Source organism: Thamnophis sirtalis, unplaced genomic scaffold, assembly GCF_051295495.1.
Source record: "Thamnophis sirtalis isolate CommonGarterSnake01/CBP01778 unplaced genomic scaffold, rThaSir2_p1.2 scaffold_6, whole genome shotgun sequence".
Taxonomy (NCBI): domain Eukaryota; kingdom Metazoa; phylum Chordata; class Lepidosauria; order Squamata; family Natricidae; genus Thamnophis; species Thamnophis sirtalis.
This window is the reverse complement of record NW_028261386.1, coordinates 34,044,946-34,069,806: the sequence shown is the minus strand read 5'-3', so window position 1 is coordinate 34,069,806 and position 24,861 is coordinate 34,044,946. Positions and strand designations below refer to the sequence as shown.

At 36.2% G+C, this 24,861-nt stretch overlaps 1 protein-coding gene across 18 annotated transcripts in view; it reads right to left on the bottom strand.

The window, feature by feature from the left end:
- The window catches only part of NRXN1 (neurexin 1), an 828,007-nt gene that overhangs the window by 573,333 nt on the left and 229,813 nt on the right, over positions 1-24,861 (bottom strand). For all 18 annotated transcript variants that reach the window (XM_087717540.1, XM_087717541.1, XM_087717547.1 and 15 more), the window contains one exon: positions 992-1,293. In XM_087717540.1, coding sequence (XP_087573666.1) covers positions 992-1,293 — 302 coding nt within the window. The remainder of the gene's footprint in view (positions 1-991; positions 1,294-24,861) is intronic.

Genomic DNA, 24,861 nt, shown 5'->3' with positions numbered 1-24,861 from the left:
AAATCAGCAAATTATCCAGAGTCAGCAGAAGCTTCCTGGTAACTGGTAGTAAAAGTCAAATCCCACACAGAGTTAAGTGTGATATATTGTTACCACAATGGAGAATTGAAATGTTTACATTTAGGCTTTACTGTCTGTATCCCATTTCAGTTATAGATTCACAAGATATTAGTGTCTCACTATTAATGTAGTTCCCTCTCACTAAGTTTGGTTTTATAGCAAAGCAAAGGTTTGTTCTGAATGCAAGTATAACCACTAAAATATCACAATCTTTTTTTAACTTGACAATCAAAGCAAAATTGTTCACAACTATTTGAATGAAATAGAATAGAATGAACTATTTAGGATATGATCCTACCACCATTTTTGCATGGATAACTCTCATCAATTTCATTGGAATTCTTGCAGTAACTTATATACAGAAGTGCAACCTAAGGATATAAATGCTATGCATAAGTTCATTGGCAGGACATGTTTCTTTGAGGAAATGCTATGTTATAAATGTATTTTAGGTATTTATTCATCTTTATAATCAGTTTTTGATTTCTTAAAATATAGTTAAGGGATCCAGTAGATAAAAGGAAAAACAAAGGAACATTCAGCTTTGTTTCAGCAATAGAAAAGTAAAAGCTTCTGGAAAATTACAAGTATGAAATATTAGCCTGGGAAAGAATTGATTATCCAAGTGTCTACTCTTCTTGATAAAAATGATCTACTCTCCCCAGTCCACCTGCCTCTCACACATAAACAACTTTAAGCATCTGGCTGTGTTTGCATAATTGTTCAAAGCAATCCTGGTTAAAAATTACTTTCTAGGTGTGCCTGTGCTCATGTATAAAAAAGAATTATACATCTCTACATAACATGGTGAACCTTAGGGTTCAGAGGTCTGTTAAACACTCAGCTGCATGTAATTCTAACTGCAAGATCACCACACACTTAGCTGTAGCAGAAGCAAAGTCAGTTATTGCTGTAACCATTGTACTGTTACCTGACGCAGATTCCTGGTTACTTTCACATCATGCCAGGCATTGTCATTAAATTTCCCATTCACAGGTTCCACCAGTGCTTCAAAGGCCCCTGAGCCCAAATTAATAACTAAGGAGACAGCTCCATTTTTCAGGGCAAGGTTGACATAATCAGCTGATTTCCCAGTGTGAAGCATAAGTCCATTCCTCTGTAGAGTTTTAAAGGACAGAGTTATTTCATCACTGCTGCTTTGGATAGGATTCTGGGAGAGATCATAGCAGAAATACTCTGATCCTTTGAATGTTGCAATATATTCTTCTTTTCCTAAATAAACAAGAAAAGAGAAAATCTTTGTAATTAATTGATTCTTGCACATAAAAGATTGAAAAATGCAACAATCACATAAATTAAGTTTTCTTTTCCTAATGCAAGAATCATAATAATCATATTCCTAATCAAAATAAATATTAACAATTACTTAATTCTGTTTTGTGGATGATCCTTGGTTAAAGAAAACTTGTATATAAGCTTTAAAATAAATTATGGATACTTTAGCAAAGCCTGCAGGCCAATTTACTTCACATTGAGTGAAATTGCAATGTTACTGTTGTTACTGTTGTCATAATTGCTATACAAAGTTATGTGTTGTTAAGACATTTTGAAGCACTCTGCATCTTCAAAGTACTGGATAAACATTTCAAGTACAAATTATACACATAGACATTTGGGTGAAGTGAGATTTCAAATGGTTATTAGAAACAAGTAGTAATGGTTGGAAGAAAAGATAACAAAGAATGTATGGCACAACATATAGAGCATCCATGCATGGCTTGGCACATCATTTATCTGAAAGACCATCTAAAATAAAATTATATCTCTGGCAAGAGTTCTCTGTTCTGCATATATATGGAGCTAAAGAGAAGCCGGGGAAATCCTCATGGCTCTCTGGGGATGAAATGATCAAATAGATCATCACTGTGATTCTACTTCAGACCTCAGATCCCAGAGAGGTAGATAGCAGCTTGTCAGAGTTGATGGTACAGAACCATCTAGCAGTATTGTAATTGTTAGGTGCAAAAAATCAGATTTGCACCTGATTTCAAATAGTTATTTTATTGTTCATGCCTATAACACAGGAATCTTCTCAGACTGATGGTTTGCACCTGGGGCCAGACTAGATAAGGTTCAACAGGGTTGAAAGGGGGGCTGGACCTTGTCTTCTTGTACCTATGTAGAGATTCCAGACTAATTCCCCACATGACTTTTCTGCCTAGCTCGCACAGTCTCTTCTCCAACAGTTATAATCATTATGGAGTCATCCATGTTTTGGATCAAGCCTTAGCAGCTGATCAGCAGTGGGTGAGACAGGAGTATCTAATAAGCTGTTGGCCTGAACTATTGCCAAAATACCTTCCATTTGATTTACTTGGGAGAGGTAGCAAGAAGATCTCCCCCCCTCTCTCTCCCTCCATCCCTCTCTCTTTCTCCCTCCCTCCCTTGTGCAGCAAAAAGTTTATATTTTTATAAAGGAAAGTTGATATGGTCATTGTAGGATAGAAATTAGAAAATAGCTCCATTTGCTAAAAGATTGTTCTATTATCCATTGTCCATTTATTGAAAGTCTATCATTAATTCAGAGATATGACAATATCTATTTCTTTTCACATTAATTTTCTCCATGTATATCCCTTTCTAGTAAACTATTGGAAAAAAAATCAATTATGACTGCACTAATTCCAAACCTCCAAAACATTGAAGCCAAATCTTGGTTGAGACCCCCTCCCCCCTATTATTCAGTAAAAGGATAAAATGAGATGAACTGCCCAGAAATTCTGCCAAAGAAGTCCTGTAATCTTCACACATATATAAAATCTGGCAAACACCCCCCCCAAAAAAAAAACACACAATAGAAATCATTTGTAGAGTTTGTCTTTAGAAACAATGCCAGCAAATCACTCGGCAAAATGAGGGCGAATATGACTTATTTCACATGAGATGAGATAAATTCATGAGGGTTGGAGTTACTAATCATTATTAATACTGATAGCTACATAATTTAAGCTTCAAAAATAACTATGACTCTAAAAATTAGGGAATATGAGCAACAGATAATACTCATACTCATGGTAATACTCATACCATGCTTGTGCATTTTCCATAGATATCTGACAGATCAACGTGGGAAAATGTAAGACTGAACAAATAGGACTTCAAAAGTTTTGAACAGAGTTTTCTTATTAATGTCATAATTTGGATTTGGATTTGGAATAATAATGTCTTTCAGAAGACATTTTACCGTTTATTTAGACATTTTGAACACTCTTGGTCATTTTGATCCTATATGGGTTGGACTGAATTTTCTTTTCCTCACTGGCAATAAGCACATATTAAATTTTATCTATGGTCATGCTAGCTATAAATAAAAATATCATTTGTATGAGATTACATCATTTCATTTATCAATAAATAATTTTCCTATACCAATGATCAGTGGACTTATAATGGATTCCCCAAATTTTCAGGTGTTGTTCATTCTAAGTTAGCACAAAACTCTCTCATATAATGAAATGCCTCTCTCTTATAATGATTTGATGTAGCATATCATATTATTGGGGAATGTGACTGACTTCAGCCACAGGCTCTTGAAATCCATCTTAAAATTAATAGAAGATTGCAGAAATGATGATGTGCAGCTATTAAAAACAGACTTGCTATATTGGGAGATTGTTTTATAAAAAATCAGAGGTATATCTTCAAAACATGATCCTATCTATATTATGAATAAGAAGCTATTGCTGCTTTTTATTCTTTGCTAATACTTTTATAAAATTATTTTAACATGCTGTTAGTATCCAGAATGTCATTCCTTAGAAGGACAAGTATTGACATGACAACAGTGTTCCAATACTTAAGAAGCTGCCACAAAAATGAAACAATAAATGGAAACTAAATCAAGGAGAGCTCCAACTTAGAAATAAGGAAAAACTTCCTGACAGATACAACAAGTAATTGTTTTGCCTCCAGAAACTATAGGTGTTCCATCACTGAATGTTTTTTAAGAAGAGATTGGGTGGCCATTTGTCTGAAATGCTATAGAGTCTCCTGCATGAGCAGGGGTTGGACTGAAACATCTCTAAGGTCTGTTCCAACTCTGTTTTCTGAATTCTTATGGTTCAGGTCTCTATTACTTCTTCTGAATCAGAATCCCAGTGTATTATGCACTCATAGAATATCTCTTTGGTAGTATATTTCCATTCCCTTAAGGCATTAAAATAAGGTTTTATGTGTTGTAATGCCACAATGTATTATTTTTTAAAAAAATCCTACCATCTTGTTCATTAATAGTCAGCTCATGGAATACAACAGTCATCCTTTCTTTCACTTAATTTATTATCTTTCTGTACTAATAGTAAACTTGGCTCTTTCAAAGTGCATCCTAATCCAAGGAGTGTCTAACTTTTATGATTCATAATCAATGTTTATTTAAATGAAGAAAGCATGTGCATGATGCATTTTCTGCATATTTTTGCATGCAGAAATACATTTCCTGATCAGTCAGAGCTCTAGATGGTTGATGTATCTATCTTATCACTGAATTTAGTTCTAAAATCTCTACTGTCTATGTCATGGTGAATGAAACTATAATGTGAAATACAGTAGCAGTGGCAATACATGCCGTTCTATGAATCAAACAGGTCAACTACTTTTATGGCAAGCTTAGTAAATGAGAAGCACAACTCCTGTGAGATGAAATGATAAAAAAATATTTATGATATAGTGTCCATTCATTCCACTCTCTCTTTTATAATGATCACTATAGAAATATTTGTTAGATACAGTATCAGAGAACACTAGAAAAAACATTCAAACTATTGCAGTGGTCTCCTTTTGGGGCTGGTGATTCAACTGGAAGTTTGAAAGCATGTTATGTATAGTATACTGCCTAAGTTTAATAAAATGCTACCTAACATTAGTGAAATGTACTGTAACATTAACATTCCCTTCTACAGAAAGAGATGATCCCTGGTCCCCCCCCCTTTTTTTTCTTTCTTTCTTGCTACTTTTTCTTGTTCTCATTTTCTAAGAAAGCTAAGAAAGCTTGATATGGAGATTTTCAGATCAGAACCATTCCTGAGGTTGTTGTTTTGCTTCACAATATATTCCTTCTTTGTATAAGAGTTTCTGTCTCTCTCTTTCTCTTTCTTTCTCTCTCTCTCTCTCTCCCTCTCTTCCCTCCCTCCCTCCATCTCTCTCCCTCCCTCCCCCACTCTCATTAAAAGATTACATGGGGCAGTGTCACTTGTTGAAATGGGCAGTCATACAAACTGAATAAAGCAAGCAAGAAAGCCTATTGGAGATCTATCAATTCTATAGAACTGAAAGGAAACAGCAGATATTCCAGTAATCTCCCAGCACTGTATTTAATATAGCCATTTCAAGTCACATCATGAGTTTAGACAGTTGTTAAATGAGCAATTGTGAGACAGCTGGCAAATGATATTATATTTGCTATTTCTATTTCAGTCATAAAGCAGCTTGAATCATATATGTTCCTTTCAATGAACTAGATTTTATTGCATTTTGTTGCCTGGAAGAAATCTTTCTCTGACTTCAGTTACAAAACTGTGGTGATGAGTTTGTGCATCTGCAGGAGTCCCTTGACAGCTTCCCACCAACCAATTCTGGAAAATATTTTTGGGAGGGTAATGATAGTGTAGAGTACATGAATGCAAGACACAGAATAACAAGTCAGGGAGGATTGGCTTAGTTTTATTTATAATGGTTTTATATTGTTATTGTTGTTGTCTATTGTAAGCTGCTCTGAATCTTGTTAGATTAAGTGACAGTAAGCAGGGCAATCAAAGAACCACCAAGACCCACTACTACAACACTGACAGGGCAAGCTCCTACAACCGTGATGGTGAACCTATGGCATGTGTGCCAGAGATGGCACACAGAGCCTTCTCTGGGGGCACATATGCCATTGCCAGCTTCTCTTCTGGTTTCCCAGCCAGTTGGTCTTTGCGGGTGGTGGAGAGCTGGAAAATGTCCTGAAAATGTCCAAAAACAGGCTGGTTTTGGGGGGCATTTTTCGAACCTTTTCAAAAAACAGCCTGAAAAAAACCCACTCCAAAATGGTCAAAAACAGATAATAAACAGGCATGCACATACCAGACAGCTGGTCTTTGGGTTTATGGCACTATGGCACACACTCATGCACGCATGTTCTGGTGTGGGCACTTGGTGCCAAAAAGGTTTGCCATCACTGCCTTACAAAATAAAATGAGAGCAAACACCACTCCCTATCAGCACTGATGATGTTACCTAGTTTGGATAATGAAACATCTGCAAGAAAACAACTCACAGAGCACAGAGCACCATTTCAACTGTGAGCTACAAATATTCTCTTCTATTGGTATGTTGAAATATCCATGATATCCTTTATCAGAACTATTTTAATTTCCCAACAAACCCAAGAGAACATATTTTAATCAATGTTAATTAAATTTTTGAGAAGAGATTGAACAACCATTTGTCTAAAATGATATAGGGTTCCCTGCTTGAGTAGGGGTGTTGGACTAGAAGACCTCCAAGGTCCCTTCCAACTCTGTTATTCTAAAATATCATTATCAACATAATCTGGTAATCTAAACTTGGAGCTTCTACTATTCTGTCAAACTTTGAACAAGGCAAACAACCAAGTTAATGTAACTAGGATAACTTTAGTTAGCTTTCATAAGAGGTTCTGTCAGTTCAGTCTTATAAATGAAATGGAAAATTTTATGAGGAATAACCAATTACTTTATTGTACCTTTAAAGTCATTGGTTTGTATTAGTTTTTATTTGTTTAACTGTAAACTTGAATAAAATCATAATAAGAAACAAACTCATTGGTTTTAAAGAATTACTTTTTTTTCCCTCTTCAGCGCTGCTTTTATTTCTCTGTCAGCATACAACAAACTGTGATGGAATTCACACATCTGTTCAAGTGTCATTAAAGGCCTGCCTGATTATTTTCTCCAGATGATCTAAATAAATGAATTTTCTTTTTAAGCAGCCAGTTAAAAATGAGAACACAGGAAAAACAGAAGTGAAAGAAAATAAAAAGCAGAATCTTTTTAAAAAATAAAAAGATAAAACAAAAAATTAAGTGTTACGCATTCTCAAATCACAATAAGGGGAGAATTTTCTGATAGTTCCTTCTTTTTGAGGAAATGACCCAGCTGTAAAGTGTCTTAGTATAAAGGGTACTAAGGCAATGGTGGGATTCAGCCAGTTCACACCTATTTGGAACTTTCTAAGCAGTTCAGAAAACCTGTTGTTGGAAGAAATATCTTTTTGTTTTTACAAGGCTAATCCTGTAAGGAAGGCAGGAAGGAAACATTCTGGTGTTGTTTTTAGCCTAATCTTTATTGCCCTGCTTACAGAAACTGCCTCCCTGGTTAACCCTTATTACACTGTAAGTGAGTTGAGTTGGCCACACCCACCAAGTCACATGACCACCGAGCTATGCTTACCCAGGTGATAATTAGGGTAGAGAACCGGTTGTTAAATTATTTGAATCCCACCACTGTATTAAGGGTAAGGAGAGCCCAGCTCTCTCACACAAAAAATATTATTCCATTTCCCTCCTTAACTGACGAAGCCATTTAGAGTCCACATTAAGGACATTACTCATTTGTGTTTATTAATGTTTTTTAAAAAACAAAAAGTTCTTTTTTCTGTGGACTGAGTTGGTACACTGCAATGATTGAATAGGATTCCTTTCAAAATTCTCAATTCATTCTGCATACTGTTCTTTTTTCTTAATTAGTTCTACAAAAATTATGAGCAAGATACTGAATATCTGGCAGCTTATAATAGTTCAATAAACAGAGCTGGTTGTTAGGAAAAGATGTTGGCTCAAAATACATTATATAGATTCATTTCTTTTTTCATATGTATTAATGTATATCAGAATAATTGCTCATTCATTAGTTTATTTTCCATTGCTTTCTCTAGATCTATAATGGAAAATACTCCCCCCACCCACTGGCCATCTCAAGTTGCCTTTGGCCTCCAAGTTAGTTAGGAAATTGCAAGAAACCTATATGGTCTTTGTGAAACATAGCCTGGTCTTGGAGTTCCTTCATGCCCTAATAACTGTAAAAAAACTTTGCTAACACCAAAATGAATATATGCATGTGCCGACATCATAAAAATAACATGACTATGTGTTTTCATAATGACTTCTCATACAAGTATCTAAATCAAGACATTTGCATGATGACATGATCAGCAATTTGTCAGTTGTCCATTGACATCCTTACAGACACACATAATTCCATATTAATTTTCTTCAATGGACAAAGTTCTGTCTCCTTTGCAATATGAAGTCATCTCCAAGAAGACACTTGTCAAAGTCTTCTGACACCTGGAGTCAGTTCTGAAATTAGTTTTTTTCAGTGGCAGGTGAGAATCTATTAGCCTTATCAGGTAGACCAAACTGATATTGTATGTTCACTCTTTCAGCCATTTCCATTTATTAGATATACATATACTGTATTATAAACATAACACTGACTAATATGGTGGTATATACAGATCAAAATATGGCAGAGATATAAAATCTTGACTAGTTGATGGTGATTAGAAATCAGATGTCATCAAGTGGTTAAAGAATTTGGGTATATCTCCTGGAGGATGATCTCCACATCCATTACACCAAAGGAAGGCCTGCAGCTTATTTATCCTGTAATAAAAGGATGGGTTGGTTCACATCCAGTTTTTCAGATTTCCTTCCTTCCCAACCCCAATAAATCCTTTGAACCAAGTCCCATGAAAAGGATTGTGTTTCTATGTTCTATCATATCATGATGTTAACATCTGATGTTGGAATATATCTCTTATGTGTGTAACGCTAATTAAAATAGATTTTTTTTAAACTGATGCTTAAGAGTAGCATCTGGAACATTAGTGTGTATTATACAGTGTGTGAAGTTTGCTACCTAATCTTTCATTGCCTTAGAGCTATAGCCACAGAGTAGAGATAAATATCTATTTATATGGATAACTTGAGAAAAGGACAAATAATCACCATATAGGGGTGCCAAACTCACATCATCACAGTAGTGTCATGTGATGTAACAGGACTTTTCCCCCTTTGCTATATTGGGTGTGGGTGTGGCCAGCATGTGATGCATCCGGCCCACGGGATGGGAGTTTGACAGCCTCCCTTAGAGGATTCCTACAGTACTACCAAGTAGTGACTTCATTAGGGAAAACTTAAAAAACAATTTTAAAATTTGACATCTGTCCAGATTGGTATGGATCCCATTATCCTGGACCCCATTATCCTGTACCAACATGGCTAGTGGTCAATAACTAAGTAACTAAAATTCTTGAGACCTAAGAAAATTTTTTACTCAGGAGAAGTTTTCTAAATCCTAAATGAATTAAATATTCTCAATATATTTATTTTTTTATTAATTCAGTCCACAACTGCCAAATAGAACAATGCATGGATAACTAGTCACTGCAATCAGTGAAGATAATTTTCTCTCCAAAATCACCTAGTTTGGATTCCTAGTTCCTAAACCTGTGAATGCCTCATGTTTGATTGTCCTAGTACAGTATATGCCACACTAATTCCTGTTGATCAACATTCAGAGAGCTGAAGCAGACTGGATGTGAAGAACTCCTTCCCAGCGTTTGAGACTCCTTCAAGTTATGTACCTATCATCAGAGTAAGGCTGGTTAGATTCCACATCATTCACCAGATTAGTCCAAATGCTCCTATAAGATGCAGTAAGTAAACTGTGTTGACCAAGAGAAAGCAAATTGCCAGAGAACAACATATGGATGCAAAATTTAGATATTGATTAAAAACAAAAGCCTATCATCAATAAGAAACACTCTCCTTTCTTGTTCAGCCACCAAAGTGATTAACTAAACCCAATGTAACACAATGGTAGCAAACAAAGCTGATAAAAATTTTACATTGATTTTAACCATAATCATTCCCCTTCTTGCCTCATCTTACCTCCTACACTGAGTCTATGTGACTCCTGTCTTCTTCTTTTAAGGAAAAAGTAGGGGTGGCATTATAAGATAATCCAGAAATGATTTACACTATATATTAGTCCTTGCTATTATTTTTTAAAGTATTTATTTTGCAAGCCATTATTTCTACAAATTGCTGAATTACATTACCCTATAGGTTTTAACCCCTTGATAGACAAAGTAGATTGAAACCAAATTCATGTGGGCCATAATGCTATTATTGTATGTTTTGATAGGTTACAGCAAAATAGATCTTGTAGGTTGTGAATTATGGCTCATTCTTGCATAAGTACTCACCCTGTAATGATTTATTTGACAACCATAGAGTTAAACAAATCATGCCTTAATACGATAATGATTTGTCCAAGATCACCTAGCAGGTCTAAGATCTGAACTGTGGTTCCCCAGCCTGCGCATTATATACAGTATACTATACATTGGTTACATACAAAACTTTAAACTATGGCACTTTGTTTAATATACATTTGATTAAATCAGTGAGACAAGTGGAAGAATCTTAAAAAAACACGATAAAACAAAATATAAGGAATGTTGAACAAAACATACACCCATAGGGAAGGAACAAGGAATATACAGATAAATAAATAAAAGCCTGTGTTGCTTTGAAATGTTAACCCCAGACTTCAAAAGTAAAAATATTCTGTCTGAAGTGGATTCTTTTTGCAGTTGAAATAATCTAAAGCAGATTTATGGAATCAATTACCAGTTTCAGAGGTAGATAAGCTTTATTCTTTTTCAAGATTTTCCTTGACATTTTTGTTGATTTAATATTCCCATTCAAATAATCAATTAATCTCTAATTTTTATCAAGCTGTATTTGAAGTTTTGTAAATACAAATACTAAAAAACTATTTGAAAGTTCCTCTTGCTGCATTTTATTCCTCAAAACACCTGTGATTATGTGTCAGTAGTTCTTCCTAGCTAGTTCATCACAATGAGTGTTTTGACAATGGCATCAATTATTCAGAAAAGTGCTGGTCTTCACATCAGTTGGGAATGGTTTAATCTGGTATTTTACACTGGGTAGAAGTTGAATTTAGTGGCCTAAATTACCTTTCAAATTCTGTTCAGATATTATGGCTGAATTGGATTTATTGAGTAACATGACTAGAAGGTGGCTTCATTATGGTTTATGGTTTTATGGTTTTTATTATTTATAGGCCGCCCTTTTCCCTGAGGGGACTCAGGGCGGCTTACAATATATAGGGAGGGGAGTACAAGACAATAAGACATAAAACAATACATAAGTAAAAATAGTACACAACATTAACATATCAAATCATAAATATTGATTTATAAAGCACAATACAGTTCATAAAGTTGCAATAATTCAAATTTACAAATGAATTTAAAATTTAGAGTTAGAATATTTGGCCAAAAGTGATTAGACACACAAAGAATTGTCTTTGTTGCAGAAGCTCTCAGTATACATGCAAACAACAGAATAATGATTGCAATAATGATACAAATAATGGAGTAGTAGAGAAGGTGAGAATAATAACAATATTAAAGCCAGACAATATGGGTAAATATACTTAGATGTAATCAGGGATGAGATGGAATTTTTTTAGCAACTAGTTCTCTGCCTGGTTGCTGGGTAGGCGTGGCCATGGGGGTTGATCTACTCAGCCTCCTGCACCATGGTCGATGGGCATTTTCATCCTCTACAGGCTCCAGAGGCTTTCCTCAGGAGGGCAAAAGCCCCTGGATTCTGGAGGCCCTCTGGAGGCCAGGAACTGGCCCATTTCCAGAATTCTGGAACTTCCAGGAGGCCCATTTTTTGCCCTCCCAGAGCCTCCACGCAGGCCCTACACTTACCTGGCATGATGAATAGGCCATGTGGAGACTCCTTGGAGGGAAGGGACAGAGTGTGTGGGTATGTGGGGCAGGGCCAGCCAGTCTTTCCAACTACTGGTTTTGCATAATGTAAAACCAGTCCGAACTGGCTGAACCCCACCCCTGGATGTAATACTATACTGTGAGGATTAGGTGTTCGGCAGAGTGATGACCTGAAGGGGAAAAAAAAACTTTCCCTGGTCTAATTGTTTTGGCATTCAGTGCCCTATAGCAATGTCCTGAGGGGAATGTCTATGAATATGCTCAGTCAACCATGTCATGATTATCCCAAAGGTGCTTTTTCAAGAAGCAACTGGACTTTCTTGTTTTTCTTTGAAGATGTTTTGCTTCTCATCTAAGAAGCTTCTTCAGCTCTGACTGGATGGTGGGGAATAGAAGGATTTATACTTGTTGCAGACAGTTGGCCATTTGCATCCTTTTTGAGAGTCATTGAGGCCACTTGGAGGTTTATCCATGTCCTCAGGGTCACCTGAGTAGTGCAAATAGTGTGGAGCCTTCTTGTAACTGCTAAAAAGACTGTACTGTAGACTAGAGATTGATGATTTTGTATCCCACCCTCTCTGTTGAGAGAGGGCAGTTAAATATTGACATAGATGTCCTCCTTGACCCCTCTTTGAAACCAAAGTTTGGCCATAAAAACAGTATCCCAATAACAGAGACATTTCTTTGAGGGAGCAACCCACTCCATATAGGTATGCAAAGACTGCAAGTCTTTGGAGTACCTGCAGAAGAGACTGATTACTCACTTTATATTAGATAAAATGGAAATAATTATTCTATTTTTTATCTCACTTATATTGCTAGCGCAAGATCGTAGATGAACTCTGAGTATAATATTCCTTAGCCATCTTCCCCAACACATTCTTGTAAAAAAAAACCAATGTTAATACCCCTTTTCTCTCTCCTGCCCTTGACAATTAAATAATAATAATCCAAAGAAATTAGAAGTGGGGAGTCAGGCAATAGATATGTTCAATTGGATTTATTTGCAAATATATTTCAGAGCTTTAATGGCTGATTCTCAGGGAACCCCACAGACTAATTCTGCCTCTAAGATGGAAAAATATAAATTTCACAGTATACAATACAATAGCAGAATCTTGAAAAGCTGAAGGTATTTTCATTTCAGTTCCTTATATACTAAAGGCAGTCAGGGTAGAGACATTTTAAATTTCTTTCCAACACCCTCTTCCTTTTTTAGGTAAACCATGTTTTGCTTACTGTGATTGCATTATTCCTTTAAAATTCTCTTGATGTGTATACAATAGAAAAAATAATTAAAATATTATACCTAGGTTAGCATTTGAAGAAGATAATGAAAAATAGCTGCATCAATATTGGCATTTTTTTCACCAGTGCCTATTGGATAACTTGTAACTTGTATATGAGATACAGAAAATAAAATAAAAAACAAAAAACTAATCATTTAGTTTTATAATTGTTGCAAATATTTTTAAAGAGGCTGATTAAAAGGAAGTATTTTAAAGTTAAAAATTGGTATAGCTTTATTAAGCATGAACATGGAAGCAATAATTGATATATTTGGTTAGGGCATATATTTATTAGTTTAAAAGAGCTGTTGAACATTGTATTATTCTGTATTATTAGAATATGAAGCATATTTGGAAGTTCTACTGTATAAAAATAAGCTCAATGTACCATGTATTTTCATTTTTTAATGACGAAATAGGCTTTGAAATCACAATGGAAGCTTTGCTGTTAACATATTTGCAGGTGATGTCACAATACAAGTATAAAAATTGCAGAGTTTGAATTGTGATATGTTTTATAATTTCCCCCCTATAGGTATCCATGCATATATAAAAGATAATGATATCTGGAAATTTCAAAAATCCAGACAGGAAACAGCCCAATTAAAGAATCATTTTCGAACAACTTACACACAATAAATTCAACCCAAGAGATAAATCCTTAAGAATTAAACTTATTTGAAAAAATGTACAGAAATGTATTTCTTGAAAGTCCTAGGATTATTTTTTAAAAAGTGCAGATTCTTATAAGCTGATAATATTCATGTGAGATGCACTACTTTGGGAACCTTTTTTATAGATTGGTGGCCAGAACAATGAAGATATTTTCCCTGCATTTATCATTAGTATGAAAGGATTTCTGAGAATAATCTTCGATAATGACAAGATACAGAAGCAATTTCTCATAACACAAGAGTGGAGGTGAAGAAGTCACTGCAGTTAATGTAATGGGCTGTGTGTGTATATGCACATCTCTTTCAATCACATGATTTATGATTTTTTGTAGAGTTGAGATTGATAGGAAATGTTTCAACTAATCCTCCCATAGATTCTGAAAGTTCTTCACACATGCATCTCAGGAAAAAAAAATGATGCAAACCACTTTTGAATTGCTGCCTAATAACTTGACCATGAAATCACTAAACACATTAAATTTAATTTAAGGGAGCTTTTATTTTTAAAATAATTTGAATGACGAGTAGTTGGTTAACCAGAACTACTTAGTTTAACCCCAGATAAAATTAAGTTTCTTTGGAACTAACACCAACCAATTCAAGGTTAATTGTCTAGAACTGTTAGCTAGAAAACCAATTACTCATGTCCCAGGTAAGCATTGGGATGCTTAAGGGTCATTGGCATTCTTTCACTAATTGCATTGGTCTTCCTCTTAGCTTCTCTTTCTCTATCCCATAATCTCTGTTGGTGTGTGTGTGTGTGTGTGTGTGTTTATTTGTGTACCTTTTGTGTGTAAACTTTTGCTTTGTCCATAAAAAAAACAGTCTGTATTGGTAGCTTTGATTTAAAGGACTTAAAGACTATTACAGAGGTGATAAAAATGCTCACCATAGAAGGTGCATGGTATTGTTTCTTTTATTTTCTAAGAGAAATGTGGTGTACTTCAGTCATTCCCTACAGCAAAAATAATAATAATAGCAATCTGCTCTAGCTCATATCTCAAATAAAGTTCTTCTAATAGTTTTCCCTTTTCTTTGCTTTCTGCCTCAGAGCTCCATAGTAATTACTCATCAGTTGTTTAGACATATAGCCCCAGAAGCTTGGACTTGCAACATTAAGGAAATGCCTACTATAATGACTACAGTAGCAAAAATACTTTGCATTCACAAATAGTAAATAACACCCCCGCCCCAATAAATTACAAAATCAGATATATTTTAGCAACTGCTGCATTTTCTCTTTTGCTTTTCTAGTATTCACTCCTCCTATTATATTTGAAAGAAAAGATTACATAGTTTGGAATACTTATTAAAGTTTAAAATAATAATTACTATTCTATTAACTGAATAAATTTCTTAATTTCTAGGATGTGGTCTACTTCATTAAATGTTATGCTAGGTCATATTGCATTTTATTTTCATCTTGGCTTCATATATGTTATTCAAACTCAACCATTTGTAAACCATGATTTATGCATTATGGTATTGTGAAAAAATGACAATTGTGAATTATTCAGTTTCCAAACTGAACTCCGCCTTTATCTGAGCTTTATTTTCTATTTTACTTTTCGTCATTAACTTACAAGAAATGTCTCACCTCTTCATTTATCTGTGTTAGCTTTAGGGCAAATACTAGCAAATCTCTCCCATGGAAAGAAAATAGTGTTTGAATCTCTCCAAAAGGAAAACAGCCTTTGCTAGCACTCCGAAGATTGTTTCAGTTTATAAAAATGTTTTTTTTGCATAATGGAACCCCAGCTGTGTTTCAGGAACTAGATTAGAAAAATGCTTCCAAATAAAGGGAACTATGGCAAAATATCCCATAGTTTTCAAAATTATTGGACCAGAAAAATGCTTTGGATATAATTTACTTGGGCTTCAGTAAGGCACTTGATAAAGTAGACCATAACCTACTACTTGATAAGATAGAAAAATATGGGTTAGAAAGAATCACCACCAGATGGGTTTGCAACTGTCTGATCAACAGCACTTAATGTGTAGTCCTCAATAGAACTGATACCACGTGGAGAGAAGTATGCAGTGGGCTACCCCAAGGTTCTGCCTTAGGCCAGTTCTCTTCAATATCTTCATCAGTGATTTAGATGAGGTAATAGATGGGGAATTCATGAAATTTACAGACAACACCAAGCTGGCAAGAATAGCCAGCACTCCACAAGATAGGCTTAAAGTACAGAAGGATCTTGACAGATGTGAACATTGGGCCCTATCTAACAAAATGAAATTTAGTAGTGAAAGAAGTAAGGTAAGAAAAAGCAAATGCATAGGTATAGTATAGAGGGTATCTGGCTCAGTAGTAGTAATTGTGACAGGGATCTTGGAGTCCTAGTGCATAATCACTTAAATATGAGCCAGCGATGTGCAGCAGCTGTTAAAAAGGCAACACAATCCTAGGCTGCCTTCCGGTTTGCTTGTCACTTCCGGTTTGCTCGTAGGGCCGGTTTAAGCCCTCCCAAGGCTTCTGGGGAGCCTCCTGAAGGTGCCTGAAGCCTCCGGAGTGCTTAAACCAACCCTACAAACAAACTGGAAGTCCTTTCCCAAACTTCCAGTTTTCCCATAGGGCCGTTCTTTTATGCTCCGGAGGGCCTCTGGGGGGGCTGGGTGAGGGAGGTTCTTTTTGCTCTCCCCAGGCTCCTATAAAACCTCTGGAGCCTGGGGATGGTAAAAATGGCTTTAAAAAAGGCTGAACTTAGCTGACAGGGCAATGCCTCATGTCGCCTGACAAATGGCTCTGTGTGCCACTGTGGCACGTGTGCCATAGGTTCGCCATCCCGGGTAGGTTCCTGCCTCAGCAGAGGATTGTCCTAGAAGACCTCCAAGTTCCTTCCAAGTCTGTTATTCTGTATATCCCAATTATATTTTATTTACCCACTACTTCACAAAATGTGCAACAGTTAAAGGGTGTCATTCTCATTCTAAAAAACAGCAGGGTTAGCCATTAATCAAGTGAAATGTCTTCTGATTGGCCACTGTGGGAAACAGGATACTATATTACCAGGGCCTTTAATTGTAATCTAAGAGCTTTTCTCATACTCTTGGACAATAGTTATTATAACTTAATGGTTAAAAAAAAACACATTGTTTCCATTATCAGATCAGAGGTGATGGGACTGGGAACCTTTTATCAGCAAAGGAAATCCTGGAGTAAACAGGCAAATATTCTAATCTGGTATAAATTAGAAATGTTAAATAGTTGTAGGATTGGAATCACATGCATTTCGATTACTGTCCCAAAGGTGCTTTTTCAAGAGGCAACTGGACTTTATTGTTTTTCTTAGAAGACATTTCACTTCTCATGCAAGGAGTTTCTTCAGCTCTGACTAGATCAGTGTTTCTCAACCTTGTCAACTTGAAGATGTCTGGACTTCAACTCCCAGAATTCCCCAGCCAGCGAAATTCTGGGAGTTGAAGTCCAGACATCTTCAAGTTGACAAGGTTGAGAAACACTGGACTAGATGGTGGGGACTGGAAGGATTTATATTCCTTATAGATAACTGATCATTTGCATTATTTTAGAGACTTGTTAAGGTCACCAGGAGTCTGTCTGTGTCCTCAGGGTCCCTTGAATGCAAATGGATGGGAACCCTGTTTGAAACTGTTGAAAGGTTTTCTGTAGTCTGCAATTTTTTATGGAAATCCATTCCCACACCATTCGAGTATGCACAGATTTTGGTCTATGAATCAGAACTTCTACATCCAATTTAAACAGATGGTATATGTTGCCCTTTCATTTACATTGTATTGTATATACATGGTGATAATACAGAAAGGTGTATATTTCTTAAATATAAATTAAATCTAGGATTGTGATCAGTCATTATGTATTTTCACCCTATACCCAGATGGTTGCAAGATTCTCATTCTCATTATTCTCATTTTACTTTATATCTCTTGATAGGTAGAATTTTGGCAACATTGTCTTGCAAGGTAGCCTTTGGATTGCAGATCCAATCTACCCAGAATAATGGGAATATGGGGGAGGGAGGATTTGATACTCATGCCTTATTGATTAAAATGTGTCCTAATTAGCCACTACTACCTCTATATTAGTAAAACTTTCTGCATGCAGCACAAGAGCAAATAGGCTTTTATTCTAGTGTATATCTTCTCTCTATTGCCAAAGGGAGAAGGGGGGTAAGGGAAAGTCTTGACCATCCATAGCCATAAAAGCTGGCAGAGGATAATATCTACGACAATAGACATATGACATATGGAATGTTGTGACTTGAGATGTGAGAAGAACTAATGATGCAGAACATGAAATAAAATTACCATCTCCTTTGATATATCAAGTTTCAGATGCCATACTTCTCAATATAGCATAGAAGCTATCCCACATTTATTGCAAATCATTCTGATTCTCGGTCAATAACATAGCATCATCAACATGCAAGATGCATTCACATCCCAACCAACATATCTCTGTTATCACCACAAGCACACCTTATATGCTTTCCCCTTAAATACATTGAACAACCAATAAAAAGTTATTGCAAATCATTGTCTTATTCCCTGCTCCTTGAATTTACACTAATAATGTTATTCTGATGCATGCCTTATTTCTACCATATATTATGGCATTCAGCAAACAACCTAAAACTCAATTTTCATGCAAAACAGTCCATAATTTAATCTTGTTCACTTTATAATATGCATTGTCTAAATCAAATTATCTACAATAAACTTTCTCAGAAATATACATAGTTCAATGACTTGTTCAAGAGCAAAAAACTAGTTTGCAAATTTAAAACTTCCACTTTACATCTGCACAACAATTCCCATTTTTTGTTTATTTGTTTATATTTATGACTATAGACTTATAGCAGTAGACTTATAGCAGTAGACTTATATACCGCTTCATAGGCCTTTCAGGCCTCTCTAAGCGGTTTACAGAGAGTCAGCATATTGCCCCCAACAATCTGGGTCCTCATTTTACCCACCTCGGAAGAATGGAAGGCTGAGTCAACCCTGAGCCGGTGAGATTTGAACCGCTGACCTGCTGATCTAGCAGTAGCCTGCAGTGCTGCTTTTAACCACTGCGCCACCTTGACTAAAAGTACATACTACGGCTAATATTATTATAAAACATTTGTTGGTATTTCTACAAATGTGTTTAACTTTAAATTATTTAATGAATATTCTAAACAAATAATAATTAAAAGTTAAGTGTTCTTCATGCATAGCTCTCCTGAAGTTCACTAAAATATCATGGTCATTTGTTGAATTTAAAAGATATTTAAACCTCTCTGAAGTTGTGCAGAAAAAGAAAACTAATATGCATTAATAAGTTAATAAGAGATTTGCCATTTCAATTGTTTCCGAAGACTACATCTTTCTGCAGGTGTTTGAATTTTGAATTGCATTTGGATATATTTCCTTACTTTATCTCTTCAAAGCTGGTGATCAGCATAAAGTTGCTTCAAAATGAGATGGGTGGCAAATATTTTTAATAAATAAATAAATAAATAAAACTTAGTCATTATTTCTCTGATCAATCTTTTTGAATGAACATTTTACTGAAGTTGTAGAACATGTTGATTTGTTCTGCCAACCAAACTGTATACCCCCGTTGACTCAATATGTGTATATAACCCTAACATCATTATTATCCTCTGCTTCCTTTTATGGTTATGGATAGTCAAGAATTTCTCTTACTGCCTTTTGGCAATATAGAGAAGATATACACTAGAATGCAAGCTACAAAGTCAACAAAATTGACTGGCTGCAGACACTAAAAACAATGCTACTAGCTCCTCTAGAAGCAATGTGGGAGACTAGTTGGTAAAAGACTCAACTTGGGGGGAAAAAGGTTTGCCTCATAAGGAAACATTACCAGAGTCATGAACTTTTAGTGGACCATTCCTTTGATTAGTCAGAACAGTAGGTTATGCTTTTTAATGATTCATTGACCCTTCTTTGTTAATAAGAATCTGATAAAAGATGTAATCAGGATCGGTTATCAGGACCAGAGCTTTCTGATAAACATTCCATGACCTTGGAGCTTTAAACAACTCTTTTGTTCAAGTGGAAAAATCATTACTACAACTCAATCACCTGGTCCAATTCTCCCACCACTTTTCCACAAAGGGTGGGCCAAATTTGGCAAGATCATAGAACACTGTGATACAAGCCTCATCACTTCTGAATATGTATGTGATGTTCATGCACTTACAAAAGAAGTGGGCTTGCATTGCCAATTTTTGTTCTTGAGTCCTGCTCATAAACAAAGTTCTTTGTTCACCAGTTTCCAAAGAAAGAGCTACAAAAATAGCTATATTCTTGGCTCAAAGTAGGCATCTACTTTGAGGAGAAAAATATTATTCAATCTCTTTTTTCTAGCAATAGCTCATTCTTAAGTCAAGAAATGTGGAAAGCTTTTCTCCCCTCTTCACTTATGAGTCTTTTGTTTAGCTCAAAGAGAAACTTCTTTCAATCATCTGAAGCAAAATTCCTCTCTCACATAGGACTTAAGGCAGTTTATCAGCCTTCAAATGGCCAAAGATCGCCAGATCCTCCACTGTGTTCAACTTCAATTGTAGTTCCAAGCAGGAAGCTGCTCCTTAAAGGAGTTGAATCATCTTTGGTTAATTGATTTCTTGGACTGCCTGCATCCTCAGCCTTGCTGAATTGGGTTTTACAGCAAGGAACAATCAGTTTGCTTCAGCTGATCAGCAAGCCCTAGCTACTACTTTTCTTTTCACATTGGTTTTATTTTCAAATTGGTTTGAATCCCCAGTAACATGGGATTTCATTTGCTTAAAAGACAAGGAAACACCATTTCAAAGTATCAAAGGTAACCCCCCCCCCCAAAAAAAGAGCATTGTATTTGTCTTGTTGTTGAATGAGCTGTCTATGTTCTCCTTGGAACAAATGCTTGGTTCATCACATCTCTCACTTCTTGGACTATGTCATAAGAGCATGCTCATATAGTTGGAGAATGGGCTTAAGGGCCAAACTGTCAGTTTTAGGAAATTTTGAGGACAATAGTAGTTTGCCATGATCAACGCCAAACCACAAGCAAAGAAGGTAAGTCATACATATTTAAGGAAAAACTTGAGAGGTCAGAAGGAGATATTTAGAAAGCAAATGCTGACTTCCTTAGTTGTCTGCTCAGCTACTGCCAAGAAAGGGCAAGTGAAGGTTGTCTCATGGCATTCAGTCAGCTTTATAGACTTGAGATATTTCAATATATTTGTGTGTTCTATTGTTGTAATGAATCTGAAAATAGCCTAAATAATAGCACACAATTTTGAGAATAATTTTAAATTTGATTTAGATGAGTTGGAAGAACAAAAAAAAAGTCTTTGGGAAGTGCTCCTAGAGAGCATGACCAGTTGTCATCAATGAATGATGTCCTGGGATACTGTAATATAATCTTCTCCAATACAAGGCCAATCCTAGTAAATTTATTTTAGCTAAAAGAAGCAGCGTCAGTGGCCTTGCAGTGAGCCTTCATTTCAAGTCCAATTGAGAATATATTTTCATGCTTTGCTGCAGTGGCATCATGGAATACTGCTGACTCTTCCATGCCTGTAGAGATCTAATTACCTCCATATAATCATTTTTCAGTCTGCACTCTTATTCTTGAGGTTGTCCTTGTTCTTATTTAACAACAGCATCACATAAAGAGTGAATTCCAACTTTTGAATTCCATGTCATTAAATCAGCTACTGACATAATTAAATCTGTTTCTGATAGAATCTGTATATATCAAGTTGCCATTTTTAAGGATAAATTCACTACAAGTTTTCCCAATATTTTATGTTTTCACAGAGATTAATGAAAGAGAGAAACTTGCACTAACAATATAGTCAGGCTTTCCATAATTATTCTGTTCATGTACTATCTTACAATTTGTTTTATCCTAGACATTTATATAAACTGGAAATAGTTGATTTAGCATATTCTACCATGCACACATCTAAACATAATGAATGTGTGTAAATTCCATGTTGATTATTTCCTCCATACTTTATCTCAAATTCCACAGTGGAAATATCTTGCTCTTAATATTAAGAAGTTATAGAGATTGTTGGATTGAAGTGGAAGAGTTTAATTGAATGAAGAACAGGGACTACAAACACAATTTTATATCAGAAAGTACCAACAAAGCACTCAGAATATTAAAATGTCAGTTTAAGTTTCAGGTAAAGTTCCATACTGGCTCAAGCTGATCTCCTTCAGCAAATCATTCAATGCATTTTTAAAAAAATAGTGTAACTTTAATAAAAGTTCTAACAACAACTGCAATCAGAATGCAGTTTTTATCTTATGATCTATGTTTGATAAAACCTTTTAATTGCTTATTATCATCCTTGCTTGATATTCATCACACAGACAGTATTATAATGCCCAAATATGGGGGGAAAGCAACAAAGAAATTCTACTACTATAGTTACTGACAATGGGAATATATTAATGCATAGTGGAGTTCCCTTTAGTTTTGGGATTTAAGTTTATAAGTTGAAGGCTATGAATGATTTCTTTATCCCTCTTTAAATATTCTGCCATTAAAACAAAATAAAACAGAACAAAGCAAAACAAATAACCCAACTCAGCCCTGAGAATAATCCATAAACAAAGAAACAAACAGACAAATACTTACTTGTATATTTCTGTGAGATTGTCAGTACATATTCATGTTGTATATATGATGACATAATGATGCTGCACTCAGATTTAGATATTACTAAACAACTCATGCCCTACTGAGTCCTCATTTCAGAGATATCTCTTTACTTAAACAAAGAAACACAAAGAAAGGTGGGTAAAACAAGCAGTTGGAGACGGAGCAACTACTCACTTCCTGGTGATTTTCCCATTGAGTTTCCTTGTGGTAAAATGGCAAAAAATATCTGAAATATTCCTTTCTTTATTCCTTTCTCCATCTCTCCCTCCCTCCATCCCTCTCTTGAATTCCTCTGGCTTCCCCATTTATTTTACTTGTGGAAAGTAGTCAGTGGAGAAGCTGGCAGGAATTTGCCAATCCAAGACCAACAGGTAGTAAGTGGGATTGGGGAGGGACTGATGAGGTGCACAAGGGGGTGGTGGTGTCAGGAGGTACCTAGGGTTGCACAAGAGGTGCCATGGTTTGGGAAGACTGTGTGACAGAGATGCCATGCAGGTCAGAGAGGTCATGTGGCTGTTGGCACATGTTGCCAAGGGTCCCTAGAGGAGCATGAAAGGTTTGTATAGGTGGCGTAGGGCATGTAAGGTGGCAGTGGTGTGGATCAGGAAGTCAGATATGTGGATGTTGCTGGATGGAGGAGGAAGCAAGGGATTGTGAAACTGGTTTGGAAACTTTCAGAGAATATTGAAAATGAAGATGATGGGACCACAGCAGCATCTGAGAAGCAACCAATAGCACTGAAGCAAAACAACTTCCCCAAATTCCATTCTTCTGGGAGTCATTGATCCTGGATTTTGAACACATAGCTCATTTGAGGTAACTTGGTTCAAAAAATGCTTGCCTTACGATGCACCATTTTGCCCAGTTAACCGCCTCATGATAATTAGCAATAGCAATAGCAATAGCAATAGCAGTTAAACTTATATACTGCTTCATAGGGCTTTCAGCCCTCTCTAAGCGGTTTATAGAGTCAGCATATTGCCCCACAGTCTGGTTCCTCATTTCACCCACCTCGGAAGGATGGAAGGCTGAGTCAACCTTGAGCTGGTGAGATTTGAACCGCTGAACCGCAGATAACAGTCAGCTGAAGTGGCCTGCAGTACTGCACCCTAACCACTGTGCCATCTTGGCTCATAAAGGCTTCAGTTGTATATAGATTGAGACTTATTGTTGATGCCATTGATAGCATCACTCTAAGGCTATACTATATCAGAAGCAACAGGGAAGCATTGAAATCATAACCACTTTGCTGCAGATAATTGACTCAGACCCAGGATTTTTTTAACAATTCAGGTGTTGGATGCTTTTGGGTTCTTGTTTTCAAATTATATTTTTTGCTATCCAGAATTGATATACCTATCAAACTTTTAACTGCTCATCTCCCTTTGTGAGGGGCTCTGGATTGTGTAATTTTACTTGGCACTTGACTTTCCAGCCACTGTTATGAAACTCAAATGGCCAGCCAGACTTTTATAACCCAAATATGATAGCCCTGAAGTCCTGTGAATATCATAACAGGGTCTTATTATTCTATCCTGAATTTGGGAATACAAGCCTCTATTGCAGTGATGGCTAACCTTTTGTGGAATGAGTGCCCAAAGTGCATGTGTACGGACCTGAATGTGCATGTGCCCCAAACCCCCAAATACAATGCAAATGCATCCCTGTGCATGTGCCCCCCCACATGTGTGCATGTCCCTTCTACATTCCCTGCCTCCTTTGCATGTGTGTGCAGCCCCCCCACATGCACCCCACACTTGCATATGTATGCATGCCCCCACACATGTGTGGCAGAGACCCGAAGATCAGTTGGCTGGTGGGAGGCAGCATGCATGCGCAGCGGAGCTGAACTAGGTGATGGCTCATATGCTATCAGAGAGGGCAATGTGTGTCCTCTCTGACACATGTGCCATAGGTTCACTATCATAGCTCTATTGCAAATATATTTTGTTACAGTTTAGATATGGCCAGATTGCCCAGAGATGGAGGTGTTGTTGTTTTTTTGTCATGTTCTGGAAATCTATCCTCCTTCCTCTCTCTCTCTAAATCCACTCTAATTTTCTTTAGTTTGTGTTTCAGAAACAGAAATACCTAACATGGATACCTCTAAGTGGTCTTATGTTACAAAACAATAATAGGATACTGGCATTTGAAAATGCGTCCCCACAAATAAGCAACAGTCCCCCCTTTTTCCCCCGTCATCACCTTTCTCCATCCCTCCCTCTATACTCTCCAAGAGGAAGACATTGATTTCTGAAATCTTCTTCCAAATGATAGGCTTTCCAGTTGCTATGGAAACTGGGAATCTCAGCAGCACTCTTCAGGGTGCATACAATAAAGTGTCAATAGAAGCATAAGAAGGGCAACAGGAACCTCTTTA